A 17,290-nucleotide genomic window follows, 5' to 3' on the forward strand; every position below is an offset into this window, starting at 1 on the left:
GGTTTAGCCGTTCCGTAGCTATCCAAGTTCCCAGTTCTCCCCGCGCCCTTGGAATTCTGGGTTGATGAGGCCAGTGCCTGATGGGGTGCAGAAAATCATTGTCGCGGGTGTTTTGCGGTACAACCTCACCCTCCCTTGTGTGAAAGCAGAAACAACCGTTTCGCACTTTTTCCCTGGTGAACTAACTGAGGGCAATCCATAAGCACGCAATCATAGGACCCTGAGATCAGTAACGCTATCCTGAACGTTTGTCAACACCACGCACATTCTGTGCTTTCCATGGTGAACCATGAACTGCCAAGGGTAGGAGGAGAGTAGAGCTAGAGGCAGCTATGGGCAGCAGCTGGCGGCGACAGGAGCGATGAGCGACATGGAACGCTGAATTCTCCCTAACCGCGGCCCCAGCGTTTGGAGCTACTGCTGGAATGGTGGCAGCGTTTCTACCCATTGAACGCCGATTTCTCGCCCGGAAACAAGCAACAGACTGGGGGACCGCATATTGTGCAGGCGTTTGGGACGAATTCGCAGTACTGCGAAACTTTCGTGCATGCGTAAGACGGAGTTCTGTTAGCACTGAATCCTCTCCCCATATTGCGATCAGATCGAGTACCTCTTGTGCGGTCCAGGCTGGTGCTCTTTTTCGAGTCTCAGGAGACTGCATTGTTACCTGTGCTGATGAGCTCTGCGTGGTCACCTGTGAGCTGATCTGAGCTCCACGGTGGCCAAACAGGAAATGGAATTCAAAAGTTCGCGGGGCTTCGGGGCTTTTCCTGTTTACCTGGCCAGTGCCTCAGTTCTGATTGCTGTCCAGAGCGGTCAGTGGTGCACTGTGGGATACCTCCCGGAGGCCAATAACATCGATTTCCATCCACACTAACCGTAATCCGAAATGTTAATATCGAATTTAGCGCTACTCCTCTCGTTGGGGAGGAGTACAGAAATCGATTTAAAGAGCCCTTTATATCGATATAAAGGGTTGTAGTGTGGACGGGTACAGCGTTAAATCGATTTAATGCTCTTTAAATCGATTTAAACGCGTAGTGTAGACCAGGCCTCAAACAACCCTTGTTCTGGTCTTCTGCACAGGAGTGGCTATCACTCGACAGGACAGTCCCTGTTAGTCTGTCTGTCTGCCTATCCATCTGCATGGATTTTCCACAAAGATTTTTAGACTATCCTTCACTGTTTTGGTAGCTCCTTAAGTATTTGAATCGTCTCCTAGGGCCTGATCCCAAAGGCCACAGAAATCATTGGGCTGCAACCCACCACACAGCCACTGCTTCCCACCAGGAGTTCCACACTTAAGTGAATGGAGCTGGATAGAGGGAATGTAGGCCCTGTTGAAATGCAGGGGAAAGCCGGAGACTTTCCAAACAGTCATGATGCAGAGTCTGGTTCCCGAACCCTCTAGGAGACAGCAGCGTCCTTCGAACACGTCCTTGCTGACAGCTCCCTCTGGAGCCTAGAAAGCAAGGAGGAAGTTGCTTCTGCTGTGATGCTGCTTCTGCAGAGTTTGGGGTCGGCCGCAGTGTCAGCTGCCCTCGCCTCTCCAGAGAACCAAACCCAGACTGTGACCACCAAGCTAATGGGTAAGAAGTAAAGACTGGGCCCAAGTCATGAAATTCACATAGGTGTTGGGGGCCAGGTTTTTAACCACTTACCCCCAGCTTTTTGGGGTCTTCAGTACAGGGTTAAGATTAAAGATCAGTCTGAGGATTGGTCCTGCTTTGAGCAGGGGGTGGGACTAGATGACCTCCTGAGGTCCCTTCCAACACTGATAGTCTATGATTCTGTGATTCTCAAGAGGCTCTACACTCAGCCCTGGATCCAGGTGTGGATGTAGAGGCTGGAGTTGCCCAGAGAAGACAGGAACTACTTTTTGACAGGATCCCTTGGGGGCTGTTCCATGAACAGAGAGATTGCTATTGAAGTTACTTTGATTGTAAGAGCACTGGGGCAGGGACTGTCTCATCCTACATGTCTGTTAAACACCCATAAGAGTGGGGCCCTGATCCCTAACTGGGGGCCTCTGGGTGCTACTGTAATACAGCTAATAAATGTTCATGAGAAATACTGAGTTACCCAAGCCCCTTTCTCTCGGCACCTTTCAGCGATTCAGACGAAGCTCACCGATAAGAACTGTAGTCTGCAGAGCGAGGTACTTGGATTCCATGCTCACGAAGACAGAATGGATATTCACTGCACTGCCGTTACTGACGCTGACATGGAAGGTATCATGGAGACATCCCTGCAACCCACTGATCATAACTACATTAGTCTCCGGTGCCTTGTAGTTCAGGGCTCATGAATATAAAACTTGCCCCCTCATGGAGTAGTAACTCGCCCATGGGAAGTTGGCCCTTACTCTGTGAATGGCGCCATGAGGTCAACAGGACTCCTTGGGAAGCAATTTACTATCCATTGTCTTCAATGGGTTGACAACAGAGAGTTTGATCCTGTATGAGTAAAGAGGCAGAATCCAGCCCGTAGTGTGAGAACCAGCCATGCTGTGCGAGTCCTCTAGTAATGAAATCACAGAAGCAGAGAAATGTAGGGCTGGAAGTGACCTCAAGAGGTCACCTAGTCCATCCCTCCACATGGAGGCAGGATGAAATATACCCAGACCAGCCCTGACAGGTGTTTGTCCAACCTGTTCTTAACCCCCCCGCAATGATGGGGATTCCACAACCTCCCTAGGTCACCCGTTCCAGTGCTGAGCCATCCTTAGAGTTAAACAGACTTTCCTAATTTCTGACCTGAAGCTCCCTGGCTGCAAAAGATGAATCCTTCCTGTCCTGCCCTCAGTGGAGGTGGAGAATAATTGATCACCATCCTCTGTATAGCAATCTTGTATGTACTGAAAGACTGTTATCAGGTTCCCCTCTCAGCCTTCTCCTCTCTGAATGAAATATTCACAATTTTTCCTCATAGGCCAGTTTTCTAAACGAGCGTCTCAGCGATTAATGCACCGACAAAGAGCCCTGATCCTGCTCAGTGCCCTCAGCTCTCATTGATTTCTCAGGGTCACGCCCAGGTCTTGCATTCCTTAAAAGGCTCTTTCTTCCTGTTCTTATAGGATCAAGCCCTAACGTTCCCCACTGTGTTTTTAACTCAGCACTTCCTCAGGCACTGAGGTCAAGGCAAGTTTGCCCAAGTAAGGACTCAGTGGGCACTTTCAAAGTTCGCTGTGTGGGCAGGAATGTCATATGGGCTTGATCAACAGTCAATCCCAGACAGTGGAGAGGCTTTTAAACCATTAAACCTAGCAGAGAAAGGCCTGGCAAGAACAAACAGCTGGAAGCTGAAGCCAGGCGCATTCAAATTAAAAACAAAGCACAGATTTTTAACAGAGGACCATTAGCCACTGGTTCAAACTGCCAAGGGAAGTGGTGGATTTCTCATCTCTTGATAGATCCAGATGGCTGCCTTTCTGGAAGAGATGTTTTAGCCAGACCCAAGTGATTGGGCTCAGTACAGGAATAACAGGGTGGAATTCTCTGGCCAGGTCAGACTAGAAGATCTAATGGTTCCTTCTGGTCTTACGGTCTGTGAATATTGGCCAGTCAGATTCTATTTGACTCCAGACTTGTTAACATAAGAACGGCCATGCTGCATCAGACCAATGTTCCATCTAGCCCAGTATCCTGTCGCTGACAGTGGCCAGTGCCAGAGCTTCACAGGGAGTGTAACAAACAGGGCAATTTGGAGAAATCAACCCGTCTTCCCCTCCTGGCTTCTGTAACTCAGAGGTTTAGGATAGCCACAAGCTGAGTGTCCCCCTGAAGTTAGTGACATTTGTGGGCACCTTGCAGAGCTGGACTCAGTGCTATCTACCATAAGCAACATGTCCAGGAAATCGTTTTTATCTGTTGGTTCAGCCATTCTCTGGAAGCTGATGGAAACATTTTTTTCCCTGCAGAAAATAGCTTTTTTGATAAAATGGCATCTTGAGCAAAAAATGTCAGTTGTTGTTGGAAAAATTTTCCTTTTTTGACAAGAAAAAAACACAAAGAATTGAAGGAAACTGTGTGGGGGGAAAGGGTCATTTTCATCACATTTTTTTGCAGGAAGAAAACAAAACTCCCCAACCAGCCCTACCATCTGCTCCTAAACTGTTCCACCCCTCGCCCCTTTGCTACTTGCAGGTTCTGCTGCTGTTGCTTTTATCTCCTATGTGGGGCTGGAGTCCCTACTGGGAGGGAGATTTTTGCAGGATGAAAATCAAGAGAGCGAGGCAAGACCAGAACAGGTTCGCGTGAACTCCAGAGTAGTGAGTGCCTCCACCAGCACCTGGAAGAAGAAGCCTTCCAGTCCCATCAACCTCACCTTCCGGCACCTCGAGGTGGGTCAACAATGTGTCTCCTCAATATGTAACAGCATGAGTTGGGGAAAAGAGTCTGTTATCAATCCATCTTGTCTGTTATGGTCCCCTGCAGAGTATGTCAGTCCTTAAAGACCCAACCATGACCCTGGGTCTCTGAGAGCCCTCAGGGAGTTTTGGAGCTGGATTCGCATCTAGATTGGAACTCCATGACTTGGGCCCAGCTTTAGATGCTGCAGCAATTCCACCAGAGTGGTAGTAATGGGTTTGCCACCTCTCAGGTATGAAAAACCAGGACACATGGGATGATGCTGTGCCCATACCACTGGGCTGATGGCCGTGTGCACCAAGTGCCCTTATAGATCTCCCAGGGCAGCTGCCTCAAAAGGGGGGAAATCCTGGGGAAACCTGGACAGGTGGCAACCCCAAGAATCTCTGTCTTCCTGGTATCATGCCCTGTGGTGGTGAAAGGCTCAGAGAGCGGGGAGAATACTGGGGAAGTATCATATGATGATGTGTTCATCACGGCTCCCCCCTGGAAATGGCAGCGATGGCCAGGCATGGGATCCCACTGGCGTGGCACTGCAGGTCATAGGATCCCATTGGCAAGTTGTGTCCTGGGATACCCTCTGCTTGGCATGGAAGCACCTGGGATCCCAACAGTGTGGCAGGAGCTGGGGGAAGGGCACCACCAGACTCACGGTTTAATTTAGTCTGTGGCTAAGCACAGAGCTCCGCCTGCCACTGGCCTTTGTGCAGTCACTGCTGCATCCCTGTATCCCACGGTGCTGCCCAGCTGCCCTAGGCTTCTGTGAGGTCACCGCCTCACTCCCTGGACTGTATCACAGGCCCACTGAGGCTGCTGCCTGGCTCCTCTGTTTCCTGGGGGGCTGCCGGCCTGACATGGACTGGGATACGATCAGCACACCCAGCCCTCTTTCCCAATCCAGCCTCTCAGTCTCTTTCCCCTTCCCTGGCCTCCTCATCCCCAGGAACCTATGAGCAGGTGGATGTTTTCATTCTCTTTGCAGTGGGTTTTCGGGGACAGGGGGAGGAGGGGGCTTCCATTGGGTTGGGTTCATTTAATTTTGCTTGGTCATGATCCATCATTGAACAATCCCAATTCTAGAGGAGGGGCCAAAACCAAAGCCTGGACCAAAACCCCCCAAGTTTTAGGCTCCATCCCCAAAAGCTGCACCTTGGGCCCATTTCTTGCAATGAATATTTGTAGCCTTTCTGGGCTGAATACTAAGACTCACATTCATCCTGGTGTAGCTCAGCTGATGCCATTGGATGAATTAACTTTGCCTTCCCATCACCTTTCCTCCCCTGGTGTTTGTCCATATCCCTCATTTTGTCTCCTCTTACATGTTAAGCTCTTTGGGGCAGGGACCCTGTATGTATCTACCAGGCAGTAGGGAATATAAAAAGCAAGATTTCAGAGTGGCGCTCCTGGGATGCAGATTCTACTCCAGGGTCTTCTGTGAATTTGCTGAGTGAACTTGGACAAATTACTTAACTGCTCTGTTCCTCAGTTTCCCCATCTGTAAAATCAGGTTAATCCAACTGACCTTCATTTAAAGTCCTTGGATAAAATAATTATTGATGGTGCTATAAAATATGTATTATTATTATTAATAATAATAACCCTGTGTTTGGCACCATTGCTGTAGTAGAGTGCCAAGATATGGGTCTTAAGGGTACTTTATGCCAGTCCATTATTTCTGCTCCCTGAAATTAGCCGAGAACTGGTCCCATGGGCTCTCATCCCCTGAGATCTATGAAAGACCAAACACATCAGAAGATCCCAGGGACACATGACTGGCTGTAGCAAGTCAGCCCATGTGTCCGTCAAACGCAGCATCCTTCCTGATGAGTCTAGCTGTTTGTGCAATGCAGAGCATGTTGGGGAGAGAGAAAACTCCTGCTTGACACTAATTACCACCTCCTTGAGTGAATCCATGAGCTCAGAACTCATCCCTGGGTTGATTTGCTGTTAAAGGCTCTGCTGTTGCTTCATATGGTCTGAAACCCCTTTCTATCCATGATTGCAAATTCTTGCAGGACAAGCCTCCGCTGGATAGGGCCATCTGCGTCCACTGGAACTCTGCAGGCCAGGATGGTGTGTGGTCCCTCCAGGGCTGCCAGCACCTTCACTCCAATGTCACTCACACGCAGTGCAGCTGTCGCTACCTGGCCAGCTTTGCGGTACTGATGGCGCCTGGTGTCGTTGAGGTATTTGGGGCTTTGAGCTTGAAATCAAGTATCTCTGAAAGTGTCAGTGCATGGGATGCTGGGCTCCCCACTATGCATAATGATATCCCTTTGGCCTAGCAGTTGGCCAATACTCAGGATCTTGCAGGGTGGAGAAATTGATGCTACTGCTCACGTCTGTACTTCGGTGTAATCTTGTTTATATACAAGACATGTACACAAAGACCTATTTTCCTGAACACAAGACAAACAAAGAACAGGCAGTTTTCTGGCTTATAAATCTCCAACCTGCCACTCCAGTGAGCTCTGTGCCCAAGGAGTTCTGTCTCTCTGCTGCCTTTCAGAGTCACGCTGACAACTGCTTCTCAGGGCTTTCTACCTCCAACATACACAGGTTGAAAAACCATTCTCCTAGACCCTGCATCTGCAGCCAGTGAAACTCCTCAGCCCACACGGCTCAGCTCTGACCTGCATGTGTCTTGGGCAGTCCCTCCATTGTTTGTAGCTGTCTCTGCTACATAAACAGGATCGGACTTTAACAGCAGCAGCAGCAACAACAGCTCCAGCCCATCTCAACTGATGTCTTTCCCTTTCCCCAGGGACGGCAGGATCAGGCCACAGTGGCAGAAATCCAAACCTGCATTCATTCCTGTCAAAGCCAGTCTCCACTGCACCCAACACACCTAGCATTGCCATGCAAACATCACTGCAGGTTTCCTGCTGTCTTGGAGATCTTGGACCCTTTCTGTCGAGTCCAAGAGTTTGGACTGACAGAATTCGATATTTACAACCCAGACTCCTCTGGGCTCACCCACCCTAGTACCGCTGACTCACAAAGCAGTGTTGTCCTCTAGCTCAGACAGAGGACTTGGGAGGAAGGATTGTCTCTTACCATGTGCCTATACATCACCAGCACAATGGGCTCTGATCTTAGTGGGGGCTTCTGGGTGCTGTTGTAATAGAAATTCCTCTTTGCTGCTGCATCTTCCTCTTTGCTGACTAAAATAAGATTGTTTTACTCTTAACCCTACTGAGCCAGTGTGGCTAGATTTGCATGTTACTCATGCAGAATCAGCAGAACTGGTCAATAGATTCCAGTTGCAGAATCTTTGCTGTGAGTGATGCACACTGCAGAAGGAACCCCGCTAGATGCTCTGACCTCAAGCTGAGTTTGCAGGACCGGGAGTTAGACAAATATTTCTTTTGACCCGTCCACTGAGCAGCATGTTTAATAGGGTCACAGAGATGCTAAACATAGCACCATTTCTGCATAGACCCACACTTTAGTTGAGGTGATGATCAGCAGATAACAAGACCCATTCTGGGCACCTTTAATCCTATACACCTTGAAAATCTAAAAACATGAGCAATTTTCTTTGCATAAGGTATAGTTAAAAACAACTCCATGTTGCCATGAACCTGAAATTCTGTTTTTTAGTATTGGGGTTTGTGACAGGGCATTATTCCACTCCTGTCTCATTTCTAGCCACAAACTGCTTGGAGACCATACACTCCTTAGCTCACTCAGTCAAGGGCAGGGGCACAAAGGTATTTCCCCTTTTAGAGATCTTTTCTGGCTCCGACTCTAAAAGTGTAGGATTTGGTGTCATGTCATATCATGTCATGTCATGTCCCGTCCCCCACCACCACCTGCACTTTTCTATTTTCTGGGCTAATGGCTTGATTAGCCCTATAGCTTTCTCCAGTCTGTGCCCAATTTGGCACAGCTTTGCTCCTTAGATTTAATTGGTGATCCAGTGATCAGACTGCTGGTTAAAGACTATAGCGATAACCTCTATTTTACATTAGGGTTATAATTTTAAACACTGACAGCTAGACATATTGGAGGTATAGGCCAGTTTGTAGGATGTTGTGCATATTTCCACTAGGGGGCGCTGTTGCTTTGGCAAATTCGAAGCAAGGAAATGAAAAGAAGCAAATCTAGCGGAAGAGAGAAACAATCCCCTTCTTTTGAAGGCAGTTGACATTACAGTGACCAGATGTCCCGATTTTATACGGACAGTCCCGATATTTGTAGCTTTTTCTTATATAGGGGCCTATTACCCCCCACCCCATCCCGATTTTCCACACTTGCTATCTGGTCACCCTAGTTAACATGTTACAGGAGGGAAGGGCGATGCTCATCAGGATGGCAGAGAAAATACTGCATCTAATAATCCAGAAAAATCCCTTGCCATTTCTCATAATATCTTAAGTAAATAAATAAATAAATAAAAACAAAAAAACTAACCAACCAACCTATAGGCTAGATCCTCAGCTGGCATAATCAACATAGCTTCATTGAAGTCAGTGAAGTCAGAATTGTGCCCATTTACACCCGTTGAGGATCCAGGCCTATAAATGAATTGCAATTAACTCACTGGATAAACTGAACTATTGACTTTCTCTCCGAAGGGGCTTTCGCAAACTACTGTAAAATGAGCCAGTCCAGTGTACAGTCTAGCTCTTGCTTCTCTAGTCTTGGGTTGTAATAAAATGTCATGCTAATCCACCCAAGACAGTCAGTGTCACATGAGAATCCACTGAATTTAGATCATGGCCATCATGCTAATATAGCAGAAATAGGGTTGGGGCAGTTTACAGCAATTCTCATGTGTCTTATGCAGCATGTGTAGAGGAATTGGTTCTCTCGCCTCTGAAATGCAGCTGCCTCTTGAGTGGAAGGCATCTTGAAAATCAAGCCACTAGAACTTCAGCTCCAAACCCATGACCCAGGCCTCTGCTGCTTTAGCTAAAGGAAAATGTCTGTGGCCACCGTTATACCAGGCCCCTTACGCACGCTTTGGCCAGCCACTAGAAGAGTGGTTTTCAAACTTTTTTTCTGGCGACGCAGTTGAAGAAAATTGTTGATGCCCACGACCCAACAGAGCTGGGGATGAGAGCTTCGGGGTGTGGGAGAGGGCTCAGGGCTGGGGCAGGGGATTGTGGTGCAGGAGGGGGTCCAGGCTCTGGGCTGGAGGTACAGAGCCTCTAGGGTGGGGCTGGAGATGAGGGCTTTGGGGTGCAGGATGGGGCTCTGGGTTTCGGGGGGGGGCTCAGGGCTGGGGTAGGGGATTGGGGCATGGGGGTGAGGTGCAGGTTTACCTGCAGCAGCTCCTAGTCAGCGGCACAGCGGGGGTGCTAAGGCAAGCTTCCTGGAAGTGGCCAGAAGCAGGTCTGGCTCCTAGGCGGAGGCGTGCAAGTGGCTCTGTGCGGCTCTCGCTTGCAGACACCCCCACCTCAGCTCCCATTGGCCATTTCCTGGCCAATGGGAGTGCAGAGCCAGTGCTTGGGGCGGGGGCAGCACGTGGAGCCCCATAGCCCTCCCACCTAGGAGCCGGACCTGCTGCTGGCCGCTTCTGGTGCACAGCATGGTGTCAGAACAGGTAGGAACTAGCCTGCCTTAGCCAGACAGCATGGCCGATGGGACTTTTAACGGCCCAGTTGGTAACGCTGACCAGATTCGATGTGACCCAGTGCCTTCCATTCCATGACCCAGGACTGGGTCATGACCCACAGTTTGAAAACCACTGGCCTAGAAGGTGAGATGGCTAAGTTGCTCAAGGACCTAAAACCAGCATGATGCGGTAGGAAAGCTATAGTTCCCAGACAGACTAGAAGCCCCAAAGGCCTTGCTTAGCAGGGTGCAGGTGAGTGGGAAGCAACCCATGGCCCTGACTTCAGCTGTTCTGTGTCGCAGGTGGATTTTGCCCTCTTTGTTATCAGCCAAACCGGGCTCATCATCTCTCTGATCTGTCTCATCGTGGCTATCATCACCTTCCTCTTCTGCCACCCCATCCGTAACACTAGCAGCACCTTCCTCCACTTGCAGCTCAGCATATGCCTCTTCTTGGCTGATCTCCTCTTCATAGTGGGAATAGACAAGACTTACAACAAGGTACAGTAGGCGCAGAACTCTCCAGGCACTGTTCACAGCTCCAGTCATGGTTTCTTCACCTACCTGCGTTGGGATCTCACATATGTTGGGCTGACTCCCAACTGGGCCAGATTCTGCTTCCATTTTTGCTCTGCTATTTCAGTGGAGTTACTCCTGGTTTACACCAGGGTAAGTGAGAGGAGAATCAGGTCAATGGACTGCAGTAGAGACTGCACCACCCCGGGATGATTTTAGACACAACAAATCCTGCATCATGGCAGGGGTTAGACTAGATGACCCTTGCGGTTCCTTTTATTCCTATGGTTCTATGATTCTGTGACCCATTGTAACTGCGACCTTTGCTGGGTAAAACCTCAATAATCTAACCCACACCCAGTTGCCCCAGGTTAGAGGCTTCCTTCCAACCCCACAACTGGGCTGAGTTCGGTGAATCTGAGCTGATATTTGGATCTGGCTGGAACTGATTCCATCCCAGTGCAAATCTCAGCAGGTATGAAACAAAGCCAAAGCCAGCTCTGACCCCGCTGAGACAAGATCCCCAGATTTCCACTGGCTGTACCTATAATGCAGCATTGAGCTGGGGCAGTGCTTCTCACGCCAGGTGTTTGACAGACTTAGGGTTAGTTTCAGTTTCTCACCCTAAGCATTTGCCTGGCCATAATGTAGATGCACCCTCCTAAGGCAGGAAGAAAGCTCATCTCGTCAAATAACCCTGGACTGACTTTCCATTCCTCCTCCAGCTCATGTGTTCCATCACCGCCGGCTTGCTGCATTACCTCTTCCTGGCTTGCTTTGCCTGGATGTTTCTGGAAGCAGTGAATTTGTACCTCATTGTCAGGAATCTGAAGGTGAAAAGTTATGCAGGCACAGGCAGATGCACAAGAAAATGCATGTATATCTTTGGCTACGGACTCCCAACAGTGATTGTGATCATGTCTGCAGCCAGTGCGCCCAGCAGCTATGGAACTCCTTATCAGTAAGTCCTGTGTGGCAAGGGGGAACTTTGTCTCAGTGTGGAGAAACTGGTGCATCTTCCAGGCAGTGGGGTGAATTCCATTCACATTGACTGTGTAAAGACCCCTGCCTTAGATCAGCAGTGGCAACTCATCTTAGTCCTTCAGGGCAAAAGCCCAGGGCTCTACCACTTGAACTAAAAGATCAACTCCATTAGCTGGGAGCAATAGTAGGCTCTTATCCTCTATGTGGACAAGCCACTGGGTGGTGGTGGGGACACAACACATTTAGCTAGTATGTTACAATTGCTCTCGGCAAGTTTCCTCTTCTGCTTGCTGTATCCTAATCCCTCCTCCATGTGGGGGGCTGGATTAGATGATTTCTTGAGGCACTTTCCAGTCCTGTGTTTCTATGAGTCTTGTTTATAGAGAGTGGGCTGATGGAGAGTGTAAACAGGAAGCAGATAATGCACTGCATATCTTACAGTCCACATGGGTTGTAAATACCCTGTGTGAAGACATTCAATCCTGCATGCCCCTAACACTACCCAAGCTCACCCCAAATCCCAGACCTCTACCCTCTTCCTTCCAAGTCCCAGCATAGGCCTTTACCTACATCTTTCCCCACAGCTCTCAGCCTCCCAGTCTGAATCCAGGGTTGGGGTTCTTTCCACATATGGAAGCCCCTGACTCTTCTCCTTGGGCAGACTTCCATAGTCTCTATAACAATATATTCCTTGGTTTCCGTTGGTTACTACCTATCTCTGTTGGGTGCTGCTTGAGGACCAGTAGCTCCTGAAACCGATATACCCATTGCTCTGTTCCAAGTCCTGGTGACCAAATAGAACTGGATCTTCCCCTTTCAGTCTCAGCCTTTGAACTGTTCCGTTTTTGAACCCTGTTATCCTGAAGTCTGACCGGATTCCACTTGTGGGTATATTAGCAGAACTGGAGGATGGGGGCATACCTGGCAATGCCGGTGCACCAGCTCACACGCCAGTGGTACAGAAGTAGCAAATGCAGGCCGTACAGGTCTTGCCAGGGTTTAACTGATGGCCTTTCTCTTTTTCTTCGTAGCTGCTGGCTGAATCCTGATAACGGTTTTAGATGGAATTTCCTTGGGCCTGTCTGCGCCGTGGTTGTGGTGGGTACCGCAGGGTCTTGGGTTTCCCAGAGCAGCAGAACCAGAGGGCTGTGGTAGAATCTCTCATAGATGGGAACATCAAAGAGATGGGGCCCAGACCAGAGTCACTAGGAAGAGGTGGGTCTGAGGCACCCTTGGTCTGGAGGCTGAAAGCGTACAACCCGACCTGACCAAGGAGATCTTGCCAAATGAATGCTTGGCTACCCCATTTTGGGAATGACAGCCCCCCGAGGAGCAGCTGGCATAATTCCAGAGCCCTGGCCACTACACATCCTCAGTGAGGCTAGCAATGACAGACACCCCAGAGAGACAAGCCTCCTAAGGAGAGCTATTGCCTATGGTGTGGGGGAGTTGGAGGGATGGGCCATCTAGAACATAAAGAACAACATTGTTCAGAGCCATCTGAGCCACAGAGTGGGCCTTATTCTCCTCACACCTGTCTCCCTCCATTGTCTTCAGTGGAGTTTCTCCTGATTTACACTGGCCTCAGGGAGAGGGGAAACAGGCCCAATGGAGTTACTCCTGGTTTACACCAGGCTGAGTGAGAGGGGAATCAGGCACCACCATGTATTTTTGACATTCATTGATGTTCAATATTCTCACGGTCCAGAAAATTTCCTGGCCCGTTTAGGCTCCCCACGTATATCATCATTCAGCACAAGGCCTGGGGACTGGAGCAGCAAAGTGCTGGGGCTGCAGGTCAGCAATAAGGCATTTCTCTGGGACACTAGGCCATCTCGAACCACCGGCCAAAACTAATTCCAACCCCAGGGTCCAATTTAATGTTCCATCCCATGGGCCAGATCCTCAACTGGTGGAACTTGGTTACAGTCCGGTCAGGCGCTAGGCTGATTTACACTAGGTGGGGCTCTGGAGCCTGAGGTTGAAATGAAATGTACAAAGGACTCCTTTGGTTTTTCTCTTTACAGATAAATTTAGTGTTTTTCTGCCTTACTCTGAAGCTTTTGCGAGAGCATCTTTCCTCCCTCAATGCAGAGCTGTCTACTGTGAAGAACACCAGGCAAGATTCCTAGGGGGGAAATGGATAATCTCTGTTATGTGGCCCTGTCATGATAGTGGCTGAATACCTCACAGATGAACTAACAGTTTTAGCTTCTCAGCACCTCTGGGCGGTGGAGGAAATACTACTCACCTAGTCCCAGATAGAGAAACTGAGGCATGGAATGGGGTTGCCAACTTTCTTCTCACACAGAACTGAACACCCTTGCCCCACCCCTTATCTGATGCTCCACCCTCTGCTCACTTCATCTCCCCTCCCTCTGTCACTCGCTCTCCCCACCCTCACTCATTTTCTCATTTTCACCGGGCTGACTCAGGGGGCTGGGGTGTGGGAAGGGGTGAGGGCTCCGGCTGAGGGTGCGAGCTTCTGGGGTGGGACTAGGTCTGAGGGGTTCAGAGTGCAGGAGGGGGCTCTGGCCTGGGGATTGGGGCCCAGGAGGGGGTCAGGAGTACAGGCTTTGGGCAGCACTTACCTCAAGCATCTCCCAGAAGCAGCGGCATGTCCCCCCTCTGACTCTCATGTGAAGGCGTGGCCAGGTGGCTCTGGTTCCTGGCCACTGGGAGTTGTGGGGGTAGCGCTTGGGACAGGGCCAGTGTGCAGAGCCCCCCTGGCTGCCCTTATGTGTAGGAGCCAGAGGGGGGACATGCCGGCTACTTCCCAGGACCTGCATGCCGCTGCAACAGGACAGTCAATGGCCCGGTCAGCGGTGCTGACAGGAGCCTCCAGGATCTCTTTTCAACCAGGTGTTCTGGTTGAAAACTGGACAGCTGGTCACCCTAGCATGGAGCAATCACAGGATTTGCCCACAGGGAGCCTGTGGCTGAAACAGGACTTGAACCCAGACCACCTGAGTCCAAGTCCTGTGCCTTAGCCACAAGACCTACCTTCCTCTCCTGCTGCCTCTGACATTTTAACCACTCTCCTGGTCCCTGGCACAGGTTAGTCTATTGTCCTCATTGCCTCCTGTAATAATACTTCACTCTTTTTTAGCACTTTCCATCTGTAGATCTCAAAGTGCTTCACAAAGGGGAGGTCAGGATCATTATCACTAGCTTTACCGGTGGAGAAACTGAGGCACAGAGAAAGGCTGTGACTTGCCCAAGGTCATGCAGCAGACCAGTGCCAGAGCTGAGAATAGAACCCAGTCCCAGTCAGGTGCTCTGTGCATAGACCGTGCTGCCTCCCATACACACGCCGCTCCTGGGGCTGGTGGTAACCTCTTTCTTGCTCTTCACTGAGTGTGGGGGTTACATTTTCAAGGGATTGGAAGTGAAAACTAGGGGGGAGATTCTGCCCTCATGTCCCAGTCCCACTGCTCTCCCTGCCAGTGCCAATATCCCAGTGGCCATTACACGGTTGTTTTCCCCCCCATTTTAGGTCACTGACTTTTAAAGCCCTGGCTCATCTCTTAGTCCTGGGCCTCACGTGGGGGCTGGGCACCTTCCAGTTCGGATCGTTGGCCACGGTGATGGGGTACCTGTTCACCATCACCAACAGCCTGCTGGGAACCTTCATCTTTGTGGTGCACTGCCTGCTCAACAGAAAGGTGATGCTTGCCCCCAGCCTACGGGCAGCAGGTGTGGGCTGGGTTTGAGCTTTTACCGGGGGTCACAAAGGGGTAGAGGAAAGAGAGAAATGAAGGGAGTGGAAAAGGGGAGGGGAAGGGAGAGCAGTAGGGTGCTGTGAGGCAGCAGTAGGGTGCTGAAATGCAGCCACCTCTGGGGCAAAGCATGGTAGCTGTTTAGCAGCATACAGCAACACAGCACAACTTTTTAGCGCCAGAACAGCTGGGTTGGATCCTCTGTGGGGGTATTTGGGATAACGCCTTTGGAGTCAAACATCAGCTGAAGACCTGGTCCGGGGAATGGAATTACCAGCACTGGGATTTGGCCAGCACACTGGGATTGATTGGTGTGTGTTTGTGGGATTTAAATGTCAAGATGTGGTCAGGGACTTGTGTTTCCATCCCTGCTCAGACTCTGTAAGTGATGGGGGATTTTCAACCCTCAGGTGAGAGAGGAGTATTGGAAATTATTTACCAGGCTTCGACAGTCAAAGGAAGAACCTTCGTCTTCCAATATTACTATGTCTGCTCTCCCCTCCAGCACAGCCGCGGTAAGAGAGAATTGAAATGCATGGCTGCACAGCATGAGCAGCAATGTGCTAACCTCGACCCTCCAAACTCTGTCTCTTGCTCTCACTTTAATTAGCTCCATCCATAAGGTATTGCAAGCAGCGCCAACGCTCCACACTATCCATACATCAAGTCTCCTTGTCGAGGGCAGAGTTCCACACTGGTAATGCTGAGCCCTGGGTTTTGCCCCCTTTGTGGTAAAACCGATTGGGTTAGGCCATCGGGAGGAAAATAAGAAACATTTTGCAAAGGTTTTAAAGAAAAATTGTCCCCAACATTTTGAATTTTTGGAGCATTGAGACCGTTCAGGAAGTTGATATAAAAAAAAACCCCAATAGTCACAAATGTTGGCAAAGTGTTTTGATGCATTTTTGGTGCCAATTTTTTGCTACCTTTCCACCAAAACTAAATTTGTCAACAATATTACGCCACATTTTTGCAAAAGAAAAAATAAAAAAGTGCCAATTTTTTGCCAGAAAAAAATGTGGACAAATTTTTGCGCATTTAAAAATGTCTGACCATGTCTAGCCGGCAGATAATTTCAGTAGTGGCTTTATTGGGGGACTGAATGTCACCAGTGGCTTTTTAATGGCAGAGGATACCTACAAAGCGTTATCGTTTTACAGCCAGATTCGCCTGCTCTGATGTCCACCTTGTGCTGCTGATGTGTAAGGCTGGTCCTGCACTCAAGACATCTATTTCCAGTGCCTGATTCATGCTTTGCTTCCTTTTCTTTCTGTTCCAGCATCCTCAGTAAAATGCTGTCTCATCCTACCTGAAGAAGGCAGCGAGGGATTGATCTCTGTTGCCTGGCCTCTCTTTATGGATTTTCCATGTTGTTCTCCTCTCCCGGTCCCAGATGCAGAGGAAAGGGGTTGGCACAGTCTCATTAAATGCTCCTGCTGTGTCACCAAAGAATGTCTCCATTCACAAGCCCACGAGCAACAAAGCCATAAACTGGTGGATTCTGAGCCACCAGGCAAAACTATGATACTTCAGGAGACCAGACCTATGAAATCCTGATCTGCAAGCCCTTTCCCCTGCATTCAGTTCAGGTTTGCCTTAAGGAAGGCTCAGCTTGGAGCTTCAAAATGTAATTGAACCAATTCACCCAGTGGCCCGGTATGTGCCTTGTTTTAGCGTTATCCTGAAACTGATTCTATACTAGGATCTAGAGCAGGGATGGGCAAACTGTTTGGCCCGAGGGCCACATCTGGGTATAGAAATTGTATGGCAGGCCATGAATGCTCACAAAATTGGGGGTTGGGGTGTGGGAGGGGATGAGGGCTCTGGTTGGGGGAGTGGGCTCTGGGGTGGAGCTGGGGATGAGGGATTGGGGGTGAAGGAGGGGTTCAGAGGGCAGGAGAGGGATTAGGGCTGGGGCGTGGGAGAGGGTCAGGGGTGCAGGCTCCAGGAGGCATTTACCTCAAGCAGCTCTTGGAAGCAGTGGCATGTCCTCCCTCCAGCTCCTACGTGGAGGCACAGCCAGACAGCTCTGTGCGCTGCCCTGTCTGCAGGTGTCACCCCTGCAGCTCCCATTGGCCATAGCTCCCGGCCAATGGGAGCTTCAGGGGCAGTGCTTGGGGTGGGAACAATGTGTGGAGC

The 17,290-nt window shown here is 49.8% G+C and overlaps 1 protein-coding gene across 1 annotated transcript in view; it reads left to right on the plus strand.

The window, feature by feature from the left end:
* The window catches only part of LOC116839160 (adhesion G protein-coupled receptor E3-like), a 22,464-nt gene extending 5,455 nt beyond the window's left edge, over positions 1-17,009 (plus strand). Inside the window, exons 5-15 of the mRNA XM_075064648.1 lie at positions 1,412-1,589; positions 2,112-2,231; positions 4,146-4,342; positions 6,386-6,556; positions 10,236-10,433; positions 11,174-11,409; positions 12,464-12,530; positions 13,460-13,551; positions 14,929-15,097; positions 15,562-15,666; positions 16,431-17,009. Of these exons, the coding sequence (XP_074920749.1) occupies positions 1,412-1,589; positions 2,112-2,231; positions 4,146-4,342; positions 6,386-6,556; positions 10,236-10,433; positions 11,174-11,409; positions 12,464-12,530; positions 13,460-13,551; positions 14,929-15,097; positions 15,562-15,666; positions 16,431-16,442 (1,545 nt within the window). The 3' untranslated portion in view covers positions 16,443-17,009. The remainder of the gene's footprint in view (positions 1-1,411; positions 1,590-2,111; positions 2,232-4,145; positions 4,343-6,385; positions 6,557-10,235; positions 10,434-11,173; positions 11,410-12,463; positions 12,531-13,459; positions 13,552-14,928; positions 15,098-15,561; positions 15,667-16,430) is intronic.
* Positions 17,010-17,290: the final 281 nt, after the last annotated feature.

Source organism: Chelonoidis abingdonii, chromosome 4 (assembly GCF_003597395.2).
Source record: "Chelonoidis abingdonii isolate Lonesome George chromosome 4, CheloAbing_2.0, whole genome shotgun sequence".
Lineage (NCBI taxonomy): Eukaryota > Metazoa > Chordata > Testudines > Testudinidae > Chelonoidis > Chelonoidis abingdonii.